Below are 20,567 nucleotides of genomic sequence, written 5' to 3'. Positions count from 1 at the left end.
TGTTAGGAAAATATTCGCAATATGTAACATATGCCTTCATCTATCATGCAAGGAGCATATGTGTTAAACCCTTTGCCATAAATGCTTTGAACATGGAGCCATTCTTAATGTGTCACTTTCCAAGGGGGCATAGATAGTTACAAATCTCCATATGATATATGATTTCATTTTTCATGGATGATATGAATAACCTCAAGGCCATGGCCTGTTTAATAGTAAATGAATAAAGTGCACTGACCCAGTATGTGTCATTACTTTACCATGCCTATTATTTCACCAAGCCTGGGAAATGTTGGATCGGAACTGACTGAAACAGCCATACAGTGCATTAGTGTCAAACTTGAGTCCACTTCCTAACACACAACACATAGCCACAATAATAACCATGATATCTGTTACTGTACAACCAGGCTTGAGCTAAACTGCTGATTAATTCCACCCAAACCCACCTCATGTCAAAACTCTAGATCAAACATCTGACAGAAACATGAACTTCATAGTTGAACTGCATATCAGACAAGTATGTATTAAATCAACTTTAATTCTTCACTTGAATGCCTTAAACCCACCAAACCCAGCCACACCAGCCAGCACTGATGCCAGTGAAATCAGAGAGCAACATCACACATTTACTTGTACAGCAAACCAGGTCAAAACATCTCCATCTAGAACTTGATACAAAAACTCAAGTTAATACCCATGTCAATTTACAAAACTACCAACTTGACCAAAACCTACCTCATTTTGTGACATTTAAAACCAGTCCTGGCTTGGGTACATCTTTTGTCTCAGCCTTTCATGTCAACACTGACTGTATGTATCCTAAACCAGCAGTTGTTATCACAGCACGCTATCTATTGGACTGAACTGCCTACACAGCTAGTCAGTGCTATTACTCTCAGCAGCAGAGGAGGGGGGTCCTACTTCCCTCACATAAACAGCCTTTGGGGCTCACTTGGTACACGTTGGCTGCCTTTTACTACGTGATATTCCCAAGTTACGTCAGGGCTCAAAAAGAGCCAATATTTTTACACTGTTCTTGAATGAGATGATGCTCCTTTTGCTGAGGTCAGAGAGGAAAGTTCCCTTATGTCCTCATTAAATACTATGTCACATCTCAGTTATCTTAGCTGATCTGAGACATGGTAAAGAGATGAGGTCAGAGAAGGCAATTAAGAGCTCAGCTTTGACTGGCTTGAGAGGTTCTACTCACAAATAACAGCAGCAGCATTGTTCTGGTTGGTCAGGAGGGGAAAACCCCCTTTTGATGCCCATCTGCTGTGTGGGAAGTGGGGGAAAATTAGAGCAATTTATTAGTTAAAGTGGCTTTTCAAAACAGAGTGAAATCTTTGAGGTAGTGCCAAACCCAGCTGAGTACATCTGCTGTTCCAGTAGATGGATGCAGTGTTCAAAGACTACAGGCGTAAAAGTGGTATTATTGAAGAAACTCCTCAAGGGACCAACTATTTGCTTAGCCTGTTTTTTTTTTTATTTCACTCAGTTCTTCTACATTTTGGCAGTATTTCATGAACCTTGTTTTGTTTTAATAAACCAAATACATATTGTTATATTTACTTTGAAAATTGAAAAGCAAACTGAAAATTATCCAATTAATTTAATTTAGGACTACATGTCCTACAAGGTTATAATCTATCAAAATATTTATCTCCTTAAAATAAAAATATTTATTTGATTCCTCAACTGTTCCGCTATTATTTCAATCATATCTGAACAGTAAAAAAAAAAACAAAAAAAAAACACTGATTTTTATCATTATCTTATTCCATTTGATTTGAAAATTTTCAAAAAAAAAAAAAAAAAAAAATCAGCTCTGTGTAGAGAAAGTGCACATTAAACCTAGCTCAAGAGGCTCCCATGCTCTCTTTTCTCTGCTGTTTAAACCTGCAGTGAAGTGGAACAGAGGGTGGGTACCTTATCTGATCCACACTGCCCTGATCATCTTATCTCCCTCAAGGGTCTTTTATCTCTCCAACTGTAACTTCAGCCAGTCTAACTTTCTACTGCATTGTTTGGGAGGCCTTTTGTATGGAGATAACCAATATACCTGGGCACTGGGTCCCAGACTGGGATAACTATCTGCTAACTAAGGACCCAGATAAAGGACTGTCAGGCTTGTTAAGTCACAGCTCCTCTACATCATTATTGTCAAGTTTAAAATAGGTACACAGATAAAAGACTGTCAACCTTGTAATGGTGCACATCCTCATATTGTACATGTTATGATCTGACACAATGAAGTAGGTTACATTTTCATAAGCAACAGTATGTTTGTTTATAAATGGATGTCTCATAAACTTAATAACAAAGTTTGATGAAATGGTCAGGATAGACAGGTTTTCAGGAGGGATGGTAGGAATTATAATTTTAACTGAATGCAAGTACATTGATATTCTAAAAATAATTTAACTTTTTCCTTGTTGGAGGGTTGTGTTCTTGGAATGTCCTCTAGTTTGAATATACTGGCAGACTTGGGAAATTAAGCCCCCCACCCCTTTTCATAACTGCCCCATTACTGAGGTTGTCACATTTGTTTGAGGTTGTCACATTTGTTTCAGTTTAATATTGTATGTTACAATAGTCAAACTACAACAAATAACAGACAGAAGGCTGATTAACTTATTCAATGTTTGGATTGGCTGTGTTATTCCCTCATATTTACCTGTACAACATCATAATTACAAAGCCGCCAGCCAAGAGTCGGCTTATCTCTTAATTAAAACATGGCTCCTGATAAAAAGTGACAAGCTGGTTATGGCATGTTGTGCCTGTAATTTCTCATATTGTTCACTTCTATAATTACACGTCCAATATACAGTTCACTTATCTGGAGAAAAGAACCTGGATAAAAGGTGGCGGGGTTAATTACAATGTTTATGTCTAGCATGTGTCATAATAAACTGGATGGGCTATTAATGATTTAACTCCCAGCTTTCACTGAAACTTTTAATTTTGCCTTTTGTCTACCATGTAACATTTTAATACTATAGTCTTAATTCATTGCACATTTTCCAACTTTTCGCAGTTGCAAGTTATATATGAAGATAATTGTGTTTTAAAAATTAAAAAAAAATCAACAGGTTTTTCTTGAGAAAACAATATATACAGAATGCAATATCTGAATATTATATGACAATGGTTAACAATGCTTTGGTTATTTGGTATATTAAATTTATAGAAATGGGGTGGTGTGGATAGAGTACTCAACCTGTCAAAATACTCAACTAATTGTTTGAGAGAGAGAGAGAGAGAGAGAGAGAGAGAGAGAGCAGGCACTGGATTTCTTTTATCAAATAAAAAGATAATACATAGCAGAAAAAGATTTCAGCTGGGAAAAACCTGCTGCTATCAGCCAAGATTTATTACCCCTGATGTCTGGCTGTGAATAAAACAGTATTTGTTGGATCTGCCAAATGCCTGTAAATCATGGTTTGGGATGGAAGGAGATGGGGTCTGCTGTCACATTGCCTTGTTTTCACTTAGAACACAAATGGCCATAAATAACCAGAGATGGGAATATTTGGTTTCTGTCTTACATGAGGTATGACAAACCTGATCATACTACAGATCAGTCTGGACTGGAAAAAGTTCTATTAGTGGCTGTATTTCCAGTCAAGTTGTGACAGCTTCATTTATTTCTCTAATATCTCTGTAGACATTGTGATTATATCTTGTATCCATGGGTAAGTAATCTAATGTCTGCTATTCCAACAATTAATATATTACAATTCTAGTCAGTCCCATGTCATTTTAGTGGTACCCTAATTTTTTTTTAAAATAATCAAAATCAAAGTATCCTAGATAGTTTTTCTAAGCTATCACAACTTGGACTGAATATTCACCTGGCAACTTTATACATCATGGGTATAACAAAACAACTGATCACCTTTTTTAATGGTCAGCAGCTTGGATGAGAAAAAGACCCTACTGCCCTTTGTTTAAGTATTACTATCATATCTTCAATTGTTATTGGGGACTTTGTTCTTCTTGCATAAATGATCTACTTTTGATATGTGATTATCTCAAAAAGGTTAAACAGTCTGTCTAGCACAGCGATATAGGAAACTTGAGAAGGAAATGTTTCACAGTTAAAACAGTGTCTTCAGAAGAAGGTCTGGTTGTCCAAAACAAAAGGATATAAGCATGTTCATTTTTGATACAACCAACTTGAAAATGTTAAAATCTAATTCCACTTATCACTGTTATTTCTTAATGATCATAGTTATTTTATTTTAAGATGTTTTATTAGCAAGACACGCATCTTAAACTATAAACTAACATTGCAAAGAAAGATTTCATTTTATCAATCAAGAAGAAGAAAATGTATATGCCAGTGTAACTAAAACTGATTAATTCATTTGTTTGCATAAATCCGAAATGAAGTGGCACAGTTTGTAAGACAGGTTTTCATGTTACTTATCATAAGGTGAACACATACAAGACTGTGGCTGTGATTGTGTTAGTTGTGCTGCATACAATCACAATTGTGCTGGTTGTGACCTGCGGTAGTTGCTGCAATGTTCAGCCTTCATACACAATCAAACCACACAGCCTGCTGTATTTATTAGAACAGACAATGATTAGGTGCTTCAATAATCCTTCACATGTAGATTCTTGATGATGTCAAGGATGTTTTGCAGAACAGACTTAGCGTGTGTTTTGAACGAGCAACTTCAACATGAATAAAGTTCATGGCAGAATGGATTTCCTCACTAGCATGCAATGTTTCTCATGACATGCAAACCAGCTGAATTTCTTCAATTACTTTGGCCAAAATAGGGACATATGTTGGAATAAATGACTGAATATTTGTGACATGTAGTTTTTTTTTTTACTCCATGCCAAACTGACAATGCAGAGTTAGAGTCCTCAAGAAGGTAGACTCAGTAACTACCCTTATGATGAATGAGAAATAAAGACTTTTTTGGTAAACACTTGATGTCAACTTAAATGTCTCCAAATCTTTATCAGTTTACTGGCTGACATGGCAAACTGAAGGATCAACTTACGATGACTAGCATTCACAAAAACTTGCTTAAAATCCTCAACTGTTTCAGAGGTTATGGAACCACAAGAATTCAAAGCTGATGTGACGAGAGCCATGGCAAATGCACTGACTCAGGGAGCTGACATGATAACTGTAACACCACTCTGCTCAAATATGACAATGAAAAATGTCAATTTTCTCATTCAAGATCATCTCACTTATTGCCTGAATCCAATGTAGAAAACATAATCTGTTGGTTAAAAATTAATTTTCATCAATCATAGTTTTTACACTTGACATGGATATATGACACTGCTCAGCAGTATGGAAATCTGTAACACCTTTTTGATTCAAGAATTTTTTTCTCCAAAAGCAAAAAAAGAGAAAATATCTGTCTTACAATCTGTTCATCTTGTTAACAACTACAACAACAGTCAACATGAGGTCATGCAACATGTTTTTGGAAGCTTTTTCCATGTTAGCATGAGATGGCATATTTTGTACACAAACACCTAGAACTTAATGCAGTTGTATAATGAATGTTCTACAAAAACAGCTATTGAACTACAGCCAGTGATATAAGACTGTCTAGCAAATGAAAACCAATCATAAATCATTTTGACACATACACAGAGAATGAATAATACTGTCTCCCAATTTTTTCGATTATTTTTCTCATAAAACTACATTCCAGGCTTTAATTCTATTTTTCCCTCACCTCTAGTCTAACAATTATGGAGTAAGGCATTACTTAACCATATCTAACATGGTGTAATCATAACCATGTGAATTACTGTGAAAACAAGCTACCTTGTTTGTAAAGAGAGACAACTCCTTTTTTTACCAATACTGAACTCAATTACTTCAGCTAACAATAATTTTCCACTTTTCAAGAATACACCAAGATTATACATAATTCTCTGACTCGAAATATAGCAGAAAACAGCCTACCATTCAATCCACTTCTGTCTCTCCTCTGCCGTCCGACAGGAGTAGTATTTTGTCCCGTTACTGGTGGACACCTGAAAACAGTGGTCTTGTCCCAGGATACTGCTGTGGAGTGGCTTGATCTGGATGTCTGGCGCGCTCAGGTCCACAGAGTGCATGCTGGACAGGGGGTGAAGCAAAGACTCATGGGACCTCGAGGTGCGCAGACGACTGTTGATTAGATTTCTGAAAGATGGACAAAAATGTGTGATTAGACAGAAACAATTTTGTTTGAATTTTGGTGATGATTGAAATATAGGAAACTGCAACTGCAATGTATATTTTGACTGAAAATAAAGTTTTATACTGTTTTTAATGATGTTACTAATTTTCTTGCTATTTATTCATCACTACTCTTAATAAGATGTATCTTTATTGTATTTTTTCTTATTTTTCCCTGTAAAAATCAGACAGGAAATTATCCATGCTTTACAAAAATACTTTCCCAACCACGTTCCACATCACCACCATATTGACACGAGAGAAGTAATCACGCCATTCAGACAATAACAATACAAACTTAGACCAGCTGGAATTAACATGTATACCAATAAAACCATGCACACACGTAATATGTCCTGGTTAGTAGAATACTGTATACACTTTTCAGACAGCAGCACAGAAATACCACGAATTACAAATCACATGATTTAGGAATGCGATTTCATGGATCACTTAAAATATTTAGTCTCCTCCACCAGAGGCTTCAGTCATAATCTTATTCACATCTGCCCATAGTTCAGATCTCAAATATACATCAGGGGTAGCACACCTAGGTAACCCACAGTTATTTCCACCTATCAGTTCATTTGATTGAATCTTTAAAGTTCTTTGAAATACTTCTCTGTTTGAATTGTGAACTTATTGAACATATAATATTTCCTAATCACAAGACACTTCTTAGTTTATACAGTTAAAACTCAGAAAATCTTTAAGTCCTAACACGACAACTCAAGCTCATTTTTCCAATGATCAACTGATAAATAAATGTCATTTCATTGGGTAGTAATTTGCCAAAGTAAGTAGCTTAAACATCAGTAAATGCTACACAAAGTCAACACTTTAAAGAGACTTGCACTTTCCTCTTTCCCTATATCTCCATTCTAACTGGCAGTTACAGACTATGTTTCCACCTTATAAACACTACCTGGGAAGATATTTTTACACTTACTGTTATCACCATACATATTCATACTTACTGTTTTTACCAAGGTTAATACCAATGATAATCATTATAATACTAATGATAATTTATATATCAGGATCTTCCAGAAGAAATTGTTGCCACTTACTCCATCAGTCTGGCATCATATTCACGATAAATCTCTATCATACTCTTCATCTTCAGACCAATAAAACACACAACAACAAGTCAATTTAATGGCGCCATCCACCAAGGCATTCTTTGTACTTGTCTTCTGTCGTCGCCGTTGTACTATGTGTGGCCTGCTGTTACACGGCACAAGTTTTTGATTTCTCTCGTGACAATAATCATGACAAGATGCTCAATATATGCCAAAGATTTTCATTCCAATTAAAATATATGATAATTCCTATGCAGCAGCTGTAGCTTTTTTTCGCAAAGCCACAGACACTGATCTTCTTCAGCACGTCATGGCTGTTTCATTTAGAAACTTTTTTAGGCAGAGAAAAAGTTCATTCGGAACTGTTCAATCTTCTTCTGTCCACCTCATCTGCAGCCGATGCTTGTTGGACACTTACAACTGACCAGCTGTTTGAGAGCGGTTGATTTTAGCCAGCTTGGTCATAAGTCATAAACTCTTTATCAGAATCATCTGACCGATTATAACAGCCGATTCTATAACCAACTAACTTTAACACATGGCAGTTAACTAACTGTGAAAGTCACAAAGCGGTCAGAGCCTTTAATTAGGCATAATCAATTTCGACCCACTCATAACTTTCCATTTCAATAATCACTGAACCAAATGGCCTACCTGATAAACTCCATTCCTGCTGGCTCTCTCTTCTCACACCAACTCACTCCCCAAAAACGTCACATGGAAAAACTGCAACCTACACTTGACAACAGTACATCACCAGCCACCACATGTCCCTGCCCCAGAATTAAGTGGCTGGGCTATATTTCAGCCACACACTAACAAAATCATGCCACTAGAGTTAATTGAAAACAGACCTAATTCCCACTAGTGTAACCCTACCTCATGTTATTAGATTGCCGGGTGGAGTGAGTCACAAGCTCTGGTCACTCCTATAGCAGCAGCCAACAGTTATCCTAGTCCTTGTTACAGTGAGTCATTGTTTCAACAATATCCATGGCAGTAGCCAACAATAATTTTGATACTGCAGTGTTCTCTTGTCTGAGTGAGTCAATGCTGCTGTATATATCTCTCGCTACAGCAGTTTGTAACTGTCATTGGGGTTGTAACATAGTCACTGAGGCTGTAACATAGTCACTGAGGCTGTAACATAGTCGCTGAGGTTGTAACATAGTCACTGAGGCTGTAACATAGTCGCTGAGGTTGTAACATAGTCACTGAGGCTGTAACATAGTCGCTGAGGTTGTAACAGTGACAAAGCAATTCACTGGTTCTGTTTATACATTTTAACAATCAAATTGCAAAGAAAGTTTCCAAGGCATTCAAAAAGAAATATCTTTTGAATATTGCACAATAAAGAAAATTAAAAATGCAAAAACCCTCACGTTTTTAGTGTTATCACAAAGCTGATCATATGAAAAAATGTTCTGACAGTTCTTTCTACAGCTGTTGAATACATTGCAGCCAAGCATCCCCACACAATAAAATGTACTCAGACAAGATAGAAGTGATGAAAGCAATATTGTCATCCTATTGTGCTTGAACTATCTAGATACACAGAACTATTGGAAATCCCACGTTATCTTCTTAACAGTGGTAATCTTAACTTCGGACCACACCTTTCTCAATTTGACGAGTTAAGTCTAGATCACAATCCTGGTATTGTTATGCCCCATCTCTTATTTCTAACCATAATGTTGATGTATTTCGTCTAAGGGAAACTGAGAGATATGTGAAAAAGGAATAAACAGGGATATCTGGAACTGCCTCATGTAAAAACAGAGATAGAAATTATGCTGAAAACTGGCATTCCATTGCAGGTTTTAAATCAAGAATGAATGAAAAACATATATCATTCAGAATTGTTTATAAATTTATGTCTACATAGAGGAGCCATTCTTTGTGTTTTATTCATCTTCAAAAACGATTTGCAATCATTACCCCAATCCTCACCCTGACTGCAGCTCAACATTGCAATAAATGGTCTCTAGAGGTGACATAATCACAAGCAGTGCAAAAAATTATTGGTTTCTTCAAATGTTTGAAGGGGCATTAATGTCTCAAGCCATCTGCCCCCCCCTGGTTCTAAGCAGATTATTAACAGGGTGGTGACAAAACTGGCCAAGAAATGACCAGCTAAATGACACACAGGGCCTAGCACCTGAAATTACAGCACTGATCACACCATCTGTTCACTTGAGCTCTGATATAATTTGATCAACTCTGAATTACTGTTGATCTCCACTCACTGTTGCAGATGGCGCTGTACAAAAGCCAGTGAGGTAATAGCTGCAGGTGAGAGAAAGGGGTTCTACAGCACGCTTTCTTAAGGTGTACCCTTGTAGCATGTGCAGGTATGATAAAATAATCTGTCCAATTTAGTTTTAGAACTTAGGTCTTTAATGAAGAATATTTTCCTAAAAATAAACTGAATAAATAAATAAATATATTAAAAAAGGATGAAGTTAAGTAGTACATTTTAAAATAGTGCCATCTTTACATTTAAAATGATATATTTCATTTTTAATCAATTTTTTAAAACAAAGTCAGCTGTCACTTTTAGGCTTATGTCTTTTATGAATATTCAATCCCTCTCTTTTTATCTCTCTCATGAAATCAATTGTATTAAGTCACCAAACTTTTCACATCACGAAATGTCAAATAATTACAAGAAGGGCAATTTTACTAGGAAACATTTTGATGTGGTCACAAACTAACCACCTCTGGTCAGCTGTTACTACAATACTGTTATCACGACATTACATTACATTACACTGCGTTACAACTTCCACAATTTACCTGAGCCAGGAAAGGAAATATCTACTTAATCTATTGGAACACAACACGCGTTTGATCATCACACGACTTCTTTTCAGCTGCAAACATAACATGCTGTAAGCTGTTTTTTTAACCAAGCTTGAAAAGAAAAGATCAATTTATTGGGATGTGTCACCGACTGGTAAACCACATTACATGTGTCATTAGTTCTAAATATTATCACACCTGTGCATCTGCTAGATCATCATCAGACAGGTAAAACATCAAATTAATCCACAAAGACATGACAAGTACAGTGATCCATTATCCCCACTAATGAGACTGCTAGACATTGCCAGGAAAAGGATGAATGCCCAAAACCAAATAACTTATGAAGAATACATATAATCAAGGAGATAACATGTCTATCATAATGATAATAATAACAAGAAAATATATCAATCTAATAACATCAATCATGGATAGTCCTGAATTCAGAGATTCACAATACTGATGTGACATGCTCTGGCCCACTTATTATTATTTTTTTTTGCCAGAATTTGAATTTATTTTGACTAAAATTCTGACTCAAAAACACAAAATATATAAATAACAATATATGAAAAATTCACTGGGTTCCTTGGACTTTCTTTTATCTCCCTATATCCTGTGGAAAAAATGCTAGTTGCTCAATGACGATGGAATATCCTCTTGTCAACTTATAATTATTTTTTCAATCTTTTTCCCATCACAGAATATTTTCATATAAAAACTTGGGAAATTACCAGAATAAGCATTACATGAATATGTTATAGATCAGCCACTGTAGTAAATTCCAGGTAATTTCCTAAATAAATGAACCTTTTTACCTTTAATCCCTGGTCTCTCCTTTCTCCAGAAAACCATCTTCTGACAAACACTTAAAATTCATCTCTCTTCCCTCTCTCTCCTATAGAATAATGACTTAAAAAAACTCTACACTCTAATGGAAAGCAACATACCAACTCCCTGCAATTCAAGGCAATGGACTACTGACTAATTACTGGGGAGGCATTTAGATCCTATTCTCTTGGTAAAATGAAATTATTTTCCTTGGGTGCTTATCTTTGCGCATCCTACGGAGAGCTCATCCATCACTTGAGACTGCTCCATCACTTGAGACTACAGGGCTGTAAATCTCCATTTATTGATGACCTTCCTTTTAGTGGTTATGCTTGAAAAATGTTCAGATATTCACAAAATCCAAGTTTTCTCCAAATGAAAAACTGAACTTGATGCAAATAGTACTAAATAGGAAAAAAATCACAACTCTATACTGTACTTTAAGTCATAGTAATATTAAAAATCACTTTTACGAAAGTGTTTTGTGTGCAGATTTTTAAGTTAAATTTCCATAATAATTGCTAATGAGAATCCATGTTGTTTCAGTGATACCCCAGTCAATCATTACACAAGAGAATAACCGCATCTGTAACTCCTCTTTCACTTGTGTTCTAAAATACGATAATTACTCACTGATTTCCAACACTTCATTTATGGCAGCGATAACCTCTACAAAGTCACAAATCAATACTTTAGAAAGAATAATTTCTTTACCTTTCTCAAATTTGACATCAGATTGTGTGATGGAATACTTCCGATTGCATGAGTAGAGTCAACATAAGCAGGATTTCTGTTATTCTGATTTTCCTAATTCATCCTTGCACTTACTTTAACTGCCACTACACTGATCACCTTGCAAATAACCTTCTCATTCCAGAATCATGAGACAAAGAAGATAATTTAAAAGTTATAAACCAGCCCAGAATGTCCAGTCCTCCATGTGAGATAGAGATTAGCAGTGAGAGGTAAAAGTATTGTCATAATTTCCAATTCAGAACATTGAAGTATCAAACATAACTAATGTTGAAATCAAAATTATGAAGTAAATCTCTTTTGTCATTTTGACTAACCACAGAATTAAGAAACAAAGACATGACCATCTGTTAGAAAGATGCAATCAGATTATGCATAATTTGCTTAGTTTACTCCATTGAATGTTATTACTGTAAAGCAGAAAAGCAATCGTTCCACTTTTAACTTTACCAGGAATATTCACCATTTCATGACAGATTCTGAAGTGCAACAATTTCTCTCTGTATATGTCATATCTCTGAACATTTTGAAGAGGCAAACACAGAGTACAGTTATCACATAATGGACTTTTACTGTAAGCAGGTGACAGCTGTCATCCCTCAGGGAAAGTTGTTCACATTCCCTGGAGATTCGCCTTTAAAAAAATGACAGCATGACTCAGCAACTTATGAGACAAGTTCTGCATTGATGAAAAAAAAAAATACTTATTCTTGTTAAGTAAGATTAGAAAAACAAACTTCAACCAAAAGTTAAATTTTTCATCATAGGACATCAATTCTTGAGCAAAGCAAGACTGATTTTTTTTTTCATCTTAGCCTATATGTCCAAGAAAAAAATTCCTTAGAAAGCTCTATTGTCTGAGGCCATCACTACAAAAACATTGAGCCCCAATCTTGTCATTCCCAAGTGTCATTGTATTCCTCAAATGATATTTTCTATATAATAGCAGTGAAGTTGTTGCACTTAAATAGATTATATGGCTTTTCAGGATAAAAAATCAAATAATGTGATACGGTAAAAACTTAAAAATTTTGTCACTTAAAAATATATTAATATTATTATAAAATGTGTGAATCTTACGAACTTTACAAAATAATCAAGACGCCAATTTTCAAGTATGACAAAATTCTCTTAGCAAAAAAGTTGCATCGGCAGAGACTCATATTACAACAAAATTTCTGAGACTGACTATATTTTCAAGGTTTTACTGTAGTGAACTACTACCAATTAACACAAAAAGGTGAGTACTTGCTTAATTGGCATTTTTTTCACATATAACCAACAAATGACTTCTACTCTAAGACACAATGAACACATCAACGTGCAATAAATTGAAGTAAAAGGATCCATCCATGCTGCCCTTTCACGTTCCAGTAACTGTATTATATGAGATGATGCATGCTATTCACCTGATTGAGCTAAGTGCTCTTGATTGCTTGTTGATAAAAACTGAATTAAATTTTATAACAGCAATAATTTTCTTTTTTTAATGGATAGGGAAGGATAATTTGAACCACGCCTTCTCTGGCTTCCGTTAACATCACTTAAAATGTTGTCGCACAGTCAATAAATTCGTTATGTTTAGAGCTGATATCACATTGGAAGAAACATTCTTTAAACCTGGTACTGGGTACTGGGGTATCCACTGACTCTACTATCACAATTGAGATTAGGGAATTATTCAAAATATATACCAGCAGACATCATCCACCAATCACAGACAAAGTTTCAAAGAGGCATCCTCTCTCTGATTGGCTACCTTCTCCAAAAATCTTTCATTTGATGCCATAATGGCCGGGTGCGGTTAATTTGTGATGGATCCAATAGTAATGAGTAATATCTCTCAGCTAAGGGAAGTGAACAGCTGCTCTCTTATGCCATTTGATCCCCTTTTGTACACCTGATCTCCAACGGCGCTGATTGCTTTCAATGCTTTATCTGTGCCCACCACCAAAGCGTACAAAATCGTCTGATTACTTCTCTCTTTGGTGGACTGAATTTAGATAACCCACAAATGTGTTTGTATACACTACAAAGAAGTAAAATCATTGTACTTTGCACCACCTTTAGCTTTGAGTTAGTTCAGATATCTTGTTGAAAGCCTTTTTTTAAACAGAATTTGAACATTTGGGTAGCTGATAGTTACAAACATCATGACAAGAATGTTGAAATATACAGCCATCTTACATGCATACAAGTTCCCAATATTTGTGCTAAATGACTTTGAAGAAATGAAAATAAACAGTGTTCAAGCATTTCAGAAAGTTGTAGGAGTGAGGAATTAAATATGTATAAATAGTTATTATAATTGTACATAAATAGATGTAGCACAAAAGAGCACCTGAAACAAGTAATTATAAGACATTCATATAATACTTAACACAACATGAATCATATCGTATATTATATCACATATAGCCTAATTAACCCCAGCATCAACATACACGATAACAACGCTCACCATATGACAATACCTACCACATGTCAATCAATACAACATATCAATATGGACAATACCAAGGAAATGCCAATCATGACATTGTTTAATACTATGAAAGCAAGCTACGAAAATATATCAACAAAAGGCATATGCTGAAGCTCAACAATTTCTGACAAGAAAAGCATAGAAGAGATCATGCTTGAAAAGTAGTGCCAGGAGAAGTAGAGACAAATACATGCACAAATTGGGCCCATAATTTCATTTCATATGCTATCATATATTCATTAATTTTATCAAAAGTATTGAAAAACACAAAATACCAGTGACCTGGTTCTTATTTTTAATTAACAAGATAAATGAAGATTATGTGTTTGTTTTTATCTATGGTTGCATTTACCTTGAGAAAAAGAGGAAGGACATTTTCTCTCACCAATTTGCTTTATAAATATAATATAGCAATTTAATAAGCAGTGAGAGTTGTCACAATCTGTGCATGTTGTCAGCCCACATAAGAACTTAATTCATGCAGTAGAGAAGTCGGCACCCACCTTACTGGCGTGTTGGCGTCAACACCCATCTCCCCAATCTTGGGACGTCGTCTTCGCGTGAGGCGGCTGAGACTCATGCTTCGTCTCAACGTACTGACCAGTCTATTCTCTCTGCATTACAACAATAACAACAACACGGACGTCAACAGCATTTCATCTTCATTTGCTTTAAAAGTCACACCACTATACTGCTGTCGTCATTACTACCTCTCCTGTCCATGCATCACACACAAACACACAAAGATGAGATTCACAGAAGACCACCAACCCAACTGCAGACAAGTGTGTGGTTTCGTTAAAACAGCCAAGCACTCTTTGCGTCAGTCTCACACATGCAGCTAACACGCTTCCTGTCTCCAGTGGGTATATTATTAGATCAGGGAGTTTCTTCAGATGCCCTCACCTCCACAGTTATTAAATCAGTGAATAAGTGAACCTTTTTAGGTTGATAATGGAAAGCATTATCCAGGGGTGGTGTTATACAAAGCAAGGTTAGTGGTAAATGCCCCCCCCCCCCTTACCCCTCTGGGCTGATGGCGTGATCGAATTTCAAACGCAAAAGGGCTGTTAGTCAATTACACGAAGGCCAGCATAATGTAAGTTATATCATAGAAACAGATCATAAGTGGTAGCTCATATTTCCACAGGTTAGGAGAGAATCAGTTTAGATGGTTTTAATGAAGTTTTTCCATACTTTACTTAATGTTTACACTAAAAGCTCACTAGGGTGGGAAAAAACACAGGTATATTTTGTAATCAGTACAATAGTAGTATCATTTACCAGGTTCCCTTGAAACCAATACCAGTGTGAAATTGTAAGCGGATATTGGTTTAAGTTAAATGAATACAAAATTTCAAAGAAATCACCAACATAATCAGAGCATAAAACCTATCTGACTAAAAATATTTACAATAATAAAGCAATTCTTCTATTCATTTGATTTAAAAAATCAATTTTGGCTCAAAAAGTTGTCTGCCAAAAGTGTAAACTTGGCAGGCCAACCTGCCATGAAAAGTTGACAGGACGCAGTGACAGTCTGATCTTCAGAATAAAGTCGGCTAAATAAGCAGTGCATAAAATGTCTAACACACTTTACTGCATGGACACAGGTTCTGGTGCCAAAAAAAATTTAAAAGGAGACAAAATCCCATTTAAAAAAAACAAAATTGTTGAATGCAAAAACTTTTTTTACTTTGGTGAACTGTTATCTTCTTTCTTTCTTCATCTTTTTTCCTTTTGCTCTTTAGACACAATACTATATGTTCATGCTCTGTGCATTCATTTCTGACAAGCAGAGGAAAAAAAAAACTAATCAAATTAGTAGAGGTTGGTCGCAAATTTGGGGCCCCATGTGGTAGTATAAACAAAACTAAACAAGACTATTTATCTTTCATTTTAAGCTAAAACTTACAATTTTCAAAAAAAAAAAAATCTTTTTTTTTTTTTTTGTATTCTACTTCATTTTTTCATAATTCACCTTGTGGTTTTAGATTACCTAAGTAATAAAGGATGCAAATACTGCCAGGCTGCTTTATTAAAATAGCTTACATTTCCTGCCGTGATTAAAAGACACCTGAGACCAAGCTTTATTTTTGCATAAGCTCTAAGATTTTTTTTACAGTAGCGTGTTCAATAAACGTGCCTAAATCCCTGGAGCTGGATCAGGGGTTCCTAGAGAGCTAGCCATCAGGTGCAGACAGGTTGTTCAAAGTTCAAATGAACAGAGAGTGCATCTGTTTGGATGACATTTTTACACAGATAAATTCATGTCTGCACTTTCAGAATCCATTAGGTATTTCTGAAACATATTTTCCTATATTTCCAATACCTTTGGAAATTTTTGAAAAATTATCACCAAACTGAAACTTTGCAACCCACCTGACAGAGATGCAATGACCATTTTGCTTAAAACAGAAATTATCCAGAACATTTTTGTCCTTGAACTGGAGATTTCTTTCTATTTTCTAAATAAACTCACCCTGGTACACATCCAGGTAGCACTGATTACTTGAATAAACACGTTAATAACATTTAGAGTGTAATTGTGGTTTACTAGGCATCAAAGGGGTGTGAAAGGTAAAAACAAAACTTGTGGGTTGTGGGTTGACGCACAAATGATACAGGTTTATGGGGTTTTAATTAAAGGTTAACAGGTCACTGCTCGTTAAGACTTACCCGTTGACGTTTCCCATCATGAGAGTTAGTACTATTTTCTTCCTCCTATAGGCTAGTAAGCTTTTTTGCTCATGCTTGTCTGGTATTCCAACACTTCAGTCTTATTTTCTCATATCACCACAAATAGGGTTCTTATAAGCTTGTATTAGGACCATTAAAAGAGCATGTTTCTTTTCTTCAAAGGTAAATAAGCAATTGAGTTTTCTAAGCTCATAAATTTAAAGTAATTGGAATTGGAGTGCAAAATAAATTTGACTGATCCATGCCGAGCCAACTGATTCAATGATGAATTGTAAGATTGCTGTAAAAAAGTACAAGAGAAAGTAAAGAGGGTGAATCTCACAAAAGTCTCTACAATTTTGGAAACAAGAAATCCACGAGAAATCTTCTAGACTGAATTTAGCACTTCCAAATTATTAATATATCTTTTATGATAGTAATAAGAAAAAAAATCCAAATCAGACCAACATCTGAAGATTTGAAAACCATGAAAACTAAATTTAATTGAAATAACTGCTGATCCATCCCCTTTTTTCCAGCCTCATTTGCAGATAACTTGCCACTGCATCAGGCCTGGCTGGCGACACCGGCCCCTATTAGCCACGGGATAGTGGCGACTGTGTTGGAAGACCAGACATCATGAAACAGTATTATCAGCAGAAGAGCTTGATACTAAGGAGCCACACATTAGAATATGAGAAATGTTTATCAGTGGAAGACAGTGGGTGGAAAGTGCCACACACCCCTGCTACTACAGACAAGACTTGCTAGCCATCCACCCTGCAACTTTTCATCTCGATGGCCTTGATATCAATCTGCTAAACCCGAAGGCAGCATTACAAATGTTTCTGGACGTCTGATACAATTTTTGAGTTGCATTCCTCATAATGGGGCCATTGAAATGTCTGATACAATGTGTGGCAGACAGCAAGTCTTATCTCTTCTCTATCCTAGATGATGCTTTGTTACTGCACATCTCCCTAGCTCACTCCATGCCTTGTTTACTATGCAACCGGTGGTAGAAAAAACACAGCACAGCAATATACTGTAAAACACACTCTCATTCCAAGTGGTTTATTTCAAATCGTAAAAACCGTTAAACTTTGAAAATCGTTACGGAACTAGCAATGCTGCTGAATAATCAAGCAAATGACGGTCACAGTTCAAAACAAAATATTCACCAATTTTTTATGACTGTTTAAATTAAGACTGGGGAAAAAAATGAATACTCACGATTCACTCCCATCCAATGCTCCAGGTGCTGTTCTTTTTCTGTCAAGTTTTGTGGCACTCTTGGTCCTCTTCAATGTCCCCTTAAGGGTCTTTTTGCTGAAGAAATTCTGTATGCTCTGGAGAGGAGAAAAATAATGGCCATTTAGCCCATAGTTGCAAATGATAATCATTTGTATCTTAGCTACTGGAGGGATGCACTGATGCGTACCAACAACTATTACTCGGTGCAAAAATGTCCTTTATCATACTAAAACCTTTCTAACTGCACGGATAAACTTCTCTTTCAGTTATCCTTAAATATATGAATGTAAAATCATCTTTTTTATCCCAAGAATCACTTACACGTTCAATCCTATTCACCTGATTGAGAGTTAAGTTTGAAGTTTAATGCTGTAATTTGCATGTGTTTCATAAAGGTGCGATTCACATCATTTAAATTCAGTATCCTAACGTCCAAGAAATACTGCATTGAATTTTGCCAGTTGACACAAAATAGGAGAAATAAGTGCTCAGTTTTACATGAATGCACTGAAAAGCTAATGAAATAGAAGAATGTTATCACAAGCTCAACATTATTTTTGTATTTATCATTTTACGCTGATAATTGTGTATATACCTCTAATGCATTTTACAAATGCATTCTGGAAAAGCTCTAATCCTAAAATTGAGACAAAAAGTCAACACAGAGAACAATATCAAAAGCTGAAAAATTTAAAAACAAATAAACAGCATACCTTCACTGCCTAGCCCATGGATCGAACAATCTAATGTCTACAAATAAGAGAATGCCAGAACTCTTGGAGTCCCTTCTCCTTCTTAAATACCTACAAAGTTTTAACGCACCACACCACAAGGTCCTTAAAATGAGATTTGGACAAGAAGCCACAGGCGTCAGGGGCACTAGCTCACTTTTCATCCAATTAATGAAAAATCTTTGAACTCTCAGAAGAAACAACCAGTGGCCAGGGAGATTCACCAGTAGATGGCATAATGGCAGCTGATCAAGAAAAAACCCCTAAGCCAAGATCCACCTAGGAAGTGTCACTCCTCTTTGATCTTTGCAGATATTTCAGACATTTCAACAGAAGATGCTACAGTAATTGAGTTTTTACTGTAAAATTAAATAAACTTGATAATATGCTTCTTTGTCTTATCAACTAGAAATAAAATACTGCAGGAATGCTGGACTTCAAGAGCCAAGAGCGTTCTGCAACCCCTGTGAGAACTACCTAGTGCACAAACAACCTTTGATCTGTCATGATCTTACAGATAACCAACAAGGAAGATCCAGCAGGCAAATTGCGCGTCAAATATCTCCAATTCCAACTAAACTTAAAACGATAAAATGATAAAAATTAAAGCCCCTTAGACAAGATGTACTACATCCAAATTCTATCAAAACAGAAAGACAATACTGGTGGAATGCAGGACTTAGGATGATGTTTTAGACCAAGCAAGCAGGCAGGCAGTATGTTACATCTTGGGCAGGCTTTCTTTGATCCTGCCACTACAGAGGGCACCAAAGGCCGACAGCACCTCTGAACTCAGTCAGGCAGCTGGTAGTAACCCAGGGTGCACCTGCCCCTTTGGTCTTATCATACATAGAATACTACTGCCCTTTTACTGGCATCAACTCCCTTTGTGAACTTGCACTACAAATTACTCTGGCTTGGATCCAAGGTATCACATCCAACTTTTACAAAGGGAAAATATTTAAAACCAAAAAGAAAAGAAAGTTCATAGATGAGACCAGGGGAGGAGCTCGACTAGTTAAAAGTTAGTGACTAATAGTTTGTTTTCCTCCATCTCTTTTTCTTCTATGACTTCTTAACTGCCACAAATTGATTTCAGATTACTTTACAAAGCCTAGATGGTATGGTTACCTTAATGCATCATAATTCTACCATGGCTCCCTAACCAGATTGTGAAACACTTACTTGTGAAGGCAGCCTATAAAATCTAATGCAATATTAAAGATGGATCCTTTATAGTCTGACAATTACAGCAGCCTTGACTGTTCCTTTTATCAAGGTACATTGTCCTAGGACTTTGATACCAGACTAAAATCCATGCTTCATCAGTTTCCATGAATTGCTAGCTGTCAGAGTTATACTGAAAATAACACACTGTACTCAAATGCCTTTTGTGGTCAATCCAGGTATTTGATTTTTTTCTGACAATGTGCATGAAAAGAGCCTCCTCTCATCATTGATGTTCACCTTGTTGCTTAACTCAGTCATCAATGAAAAAAAAACCTTACCTGAAGAACTCAATAAAACTGAAAAGTCTCTGCTAGAAAAAAACCTATCACATTCCAAGCCAAAAGCAGGTGATCGATTCTTTCTCTGGAGATTTTCCAAGCAGGTGAGCGCTGTAATCCAAGTCAATATCCTCGCTGTTAATCTACACAAATCCCTGCTGCTAATCCAGTAATAGTTCAAAAAGTCACACAGACAAGAAAAAAAAAATCTCTGTTCCTAGTTTG

At 36.0% G+C, this 20,567-nt stretch overlaps 1 protein-coding gene across 18 annotated transcripts in view; it reads right to left on the bottom strand.

Moving 5' to 3' along the window:
• LOC106175351 (ras GTPase-activating protein nGAP) overlaps positions 1–20,567 on the bottom strand; it is a 112,419-nt gene that overhangs the window by 25,471 nt on the left and 66,381 nt on the right. For 13 of the 18 annotated variants that reach the window (XM_087009597.1, XM_087009598.1, XM_087009595.1 and 10 more), the window contains 3 exons: positions 18,083–18,198; positions 14,674–14,784; positions 5,957–6,178 (listed from right to left, as the gene is read on the bottom strand). In XM_087009597.1, coding sequence (XP_086865723.1) covers positions 5,957–6,178; positions 14,674–14,784; positions 18,083–18,198 — 449 coding nt within the window. Of the gene's footprint in view, positions 1–738; positions 1,193–5,956; positions 6,179–7,284; positions 7,306–7,950; positions 8,144–8,175; positions 8,196–14,673; positions 14,785–18,082; positions 18,199–20,567 lie in introns of those variants that run through there. The other 5 variants (XM_087009596.1, XM_087009603.1, XM_013558196.3 and 2 more) reach the window with 5 other exon arrangements.

The sequence above is a fragment of the Lingula anatina genome, chromosome 3 (assembly GCF_051362555.1).
Source record: "Lingula anatina isolate TDL-2025a chromosome 3, LinAna3.0, whole genome shotgun sequence".
Taxonomy (NCBI): Eukaryota; Metazoa; Brachiopoda; class Lingulata; order Lingulida; family Lingulidae; genus Lingula; species Lingula anatina.
The sequence above is the reverse complement of the archived record's forward strand: the minus strand, read 5'-3'. Positions and strand labels throughout refer to the sequence as shown.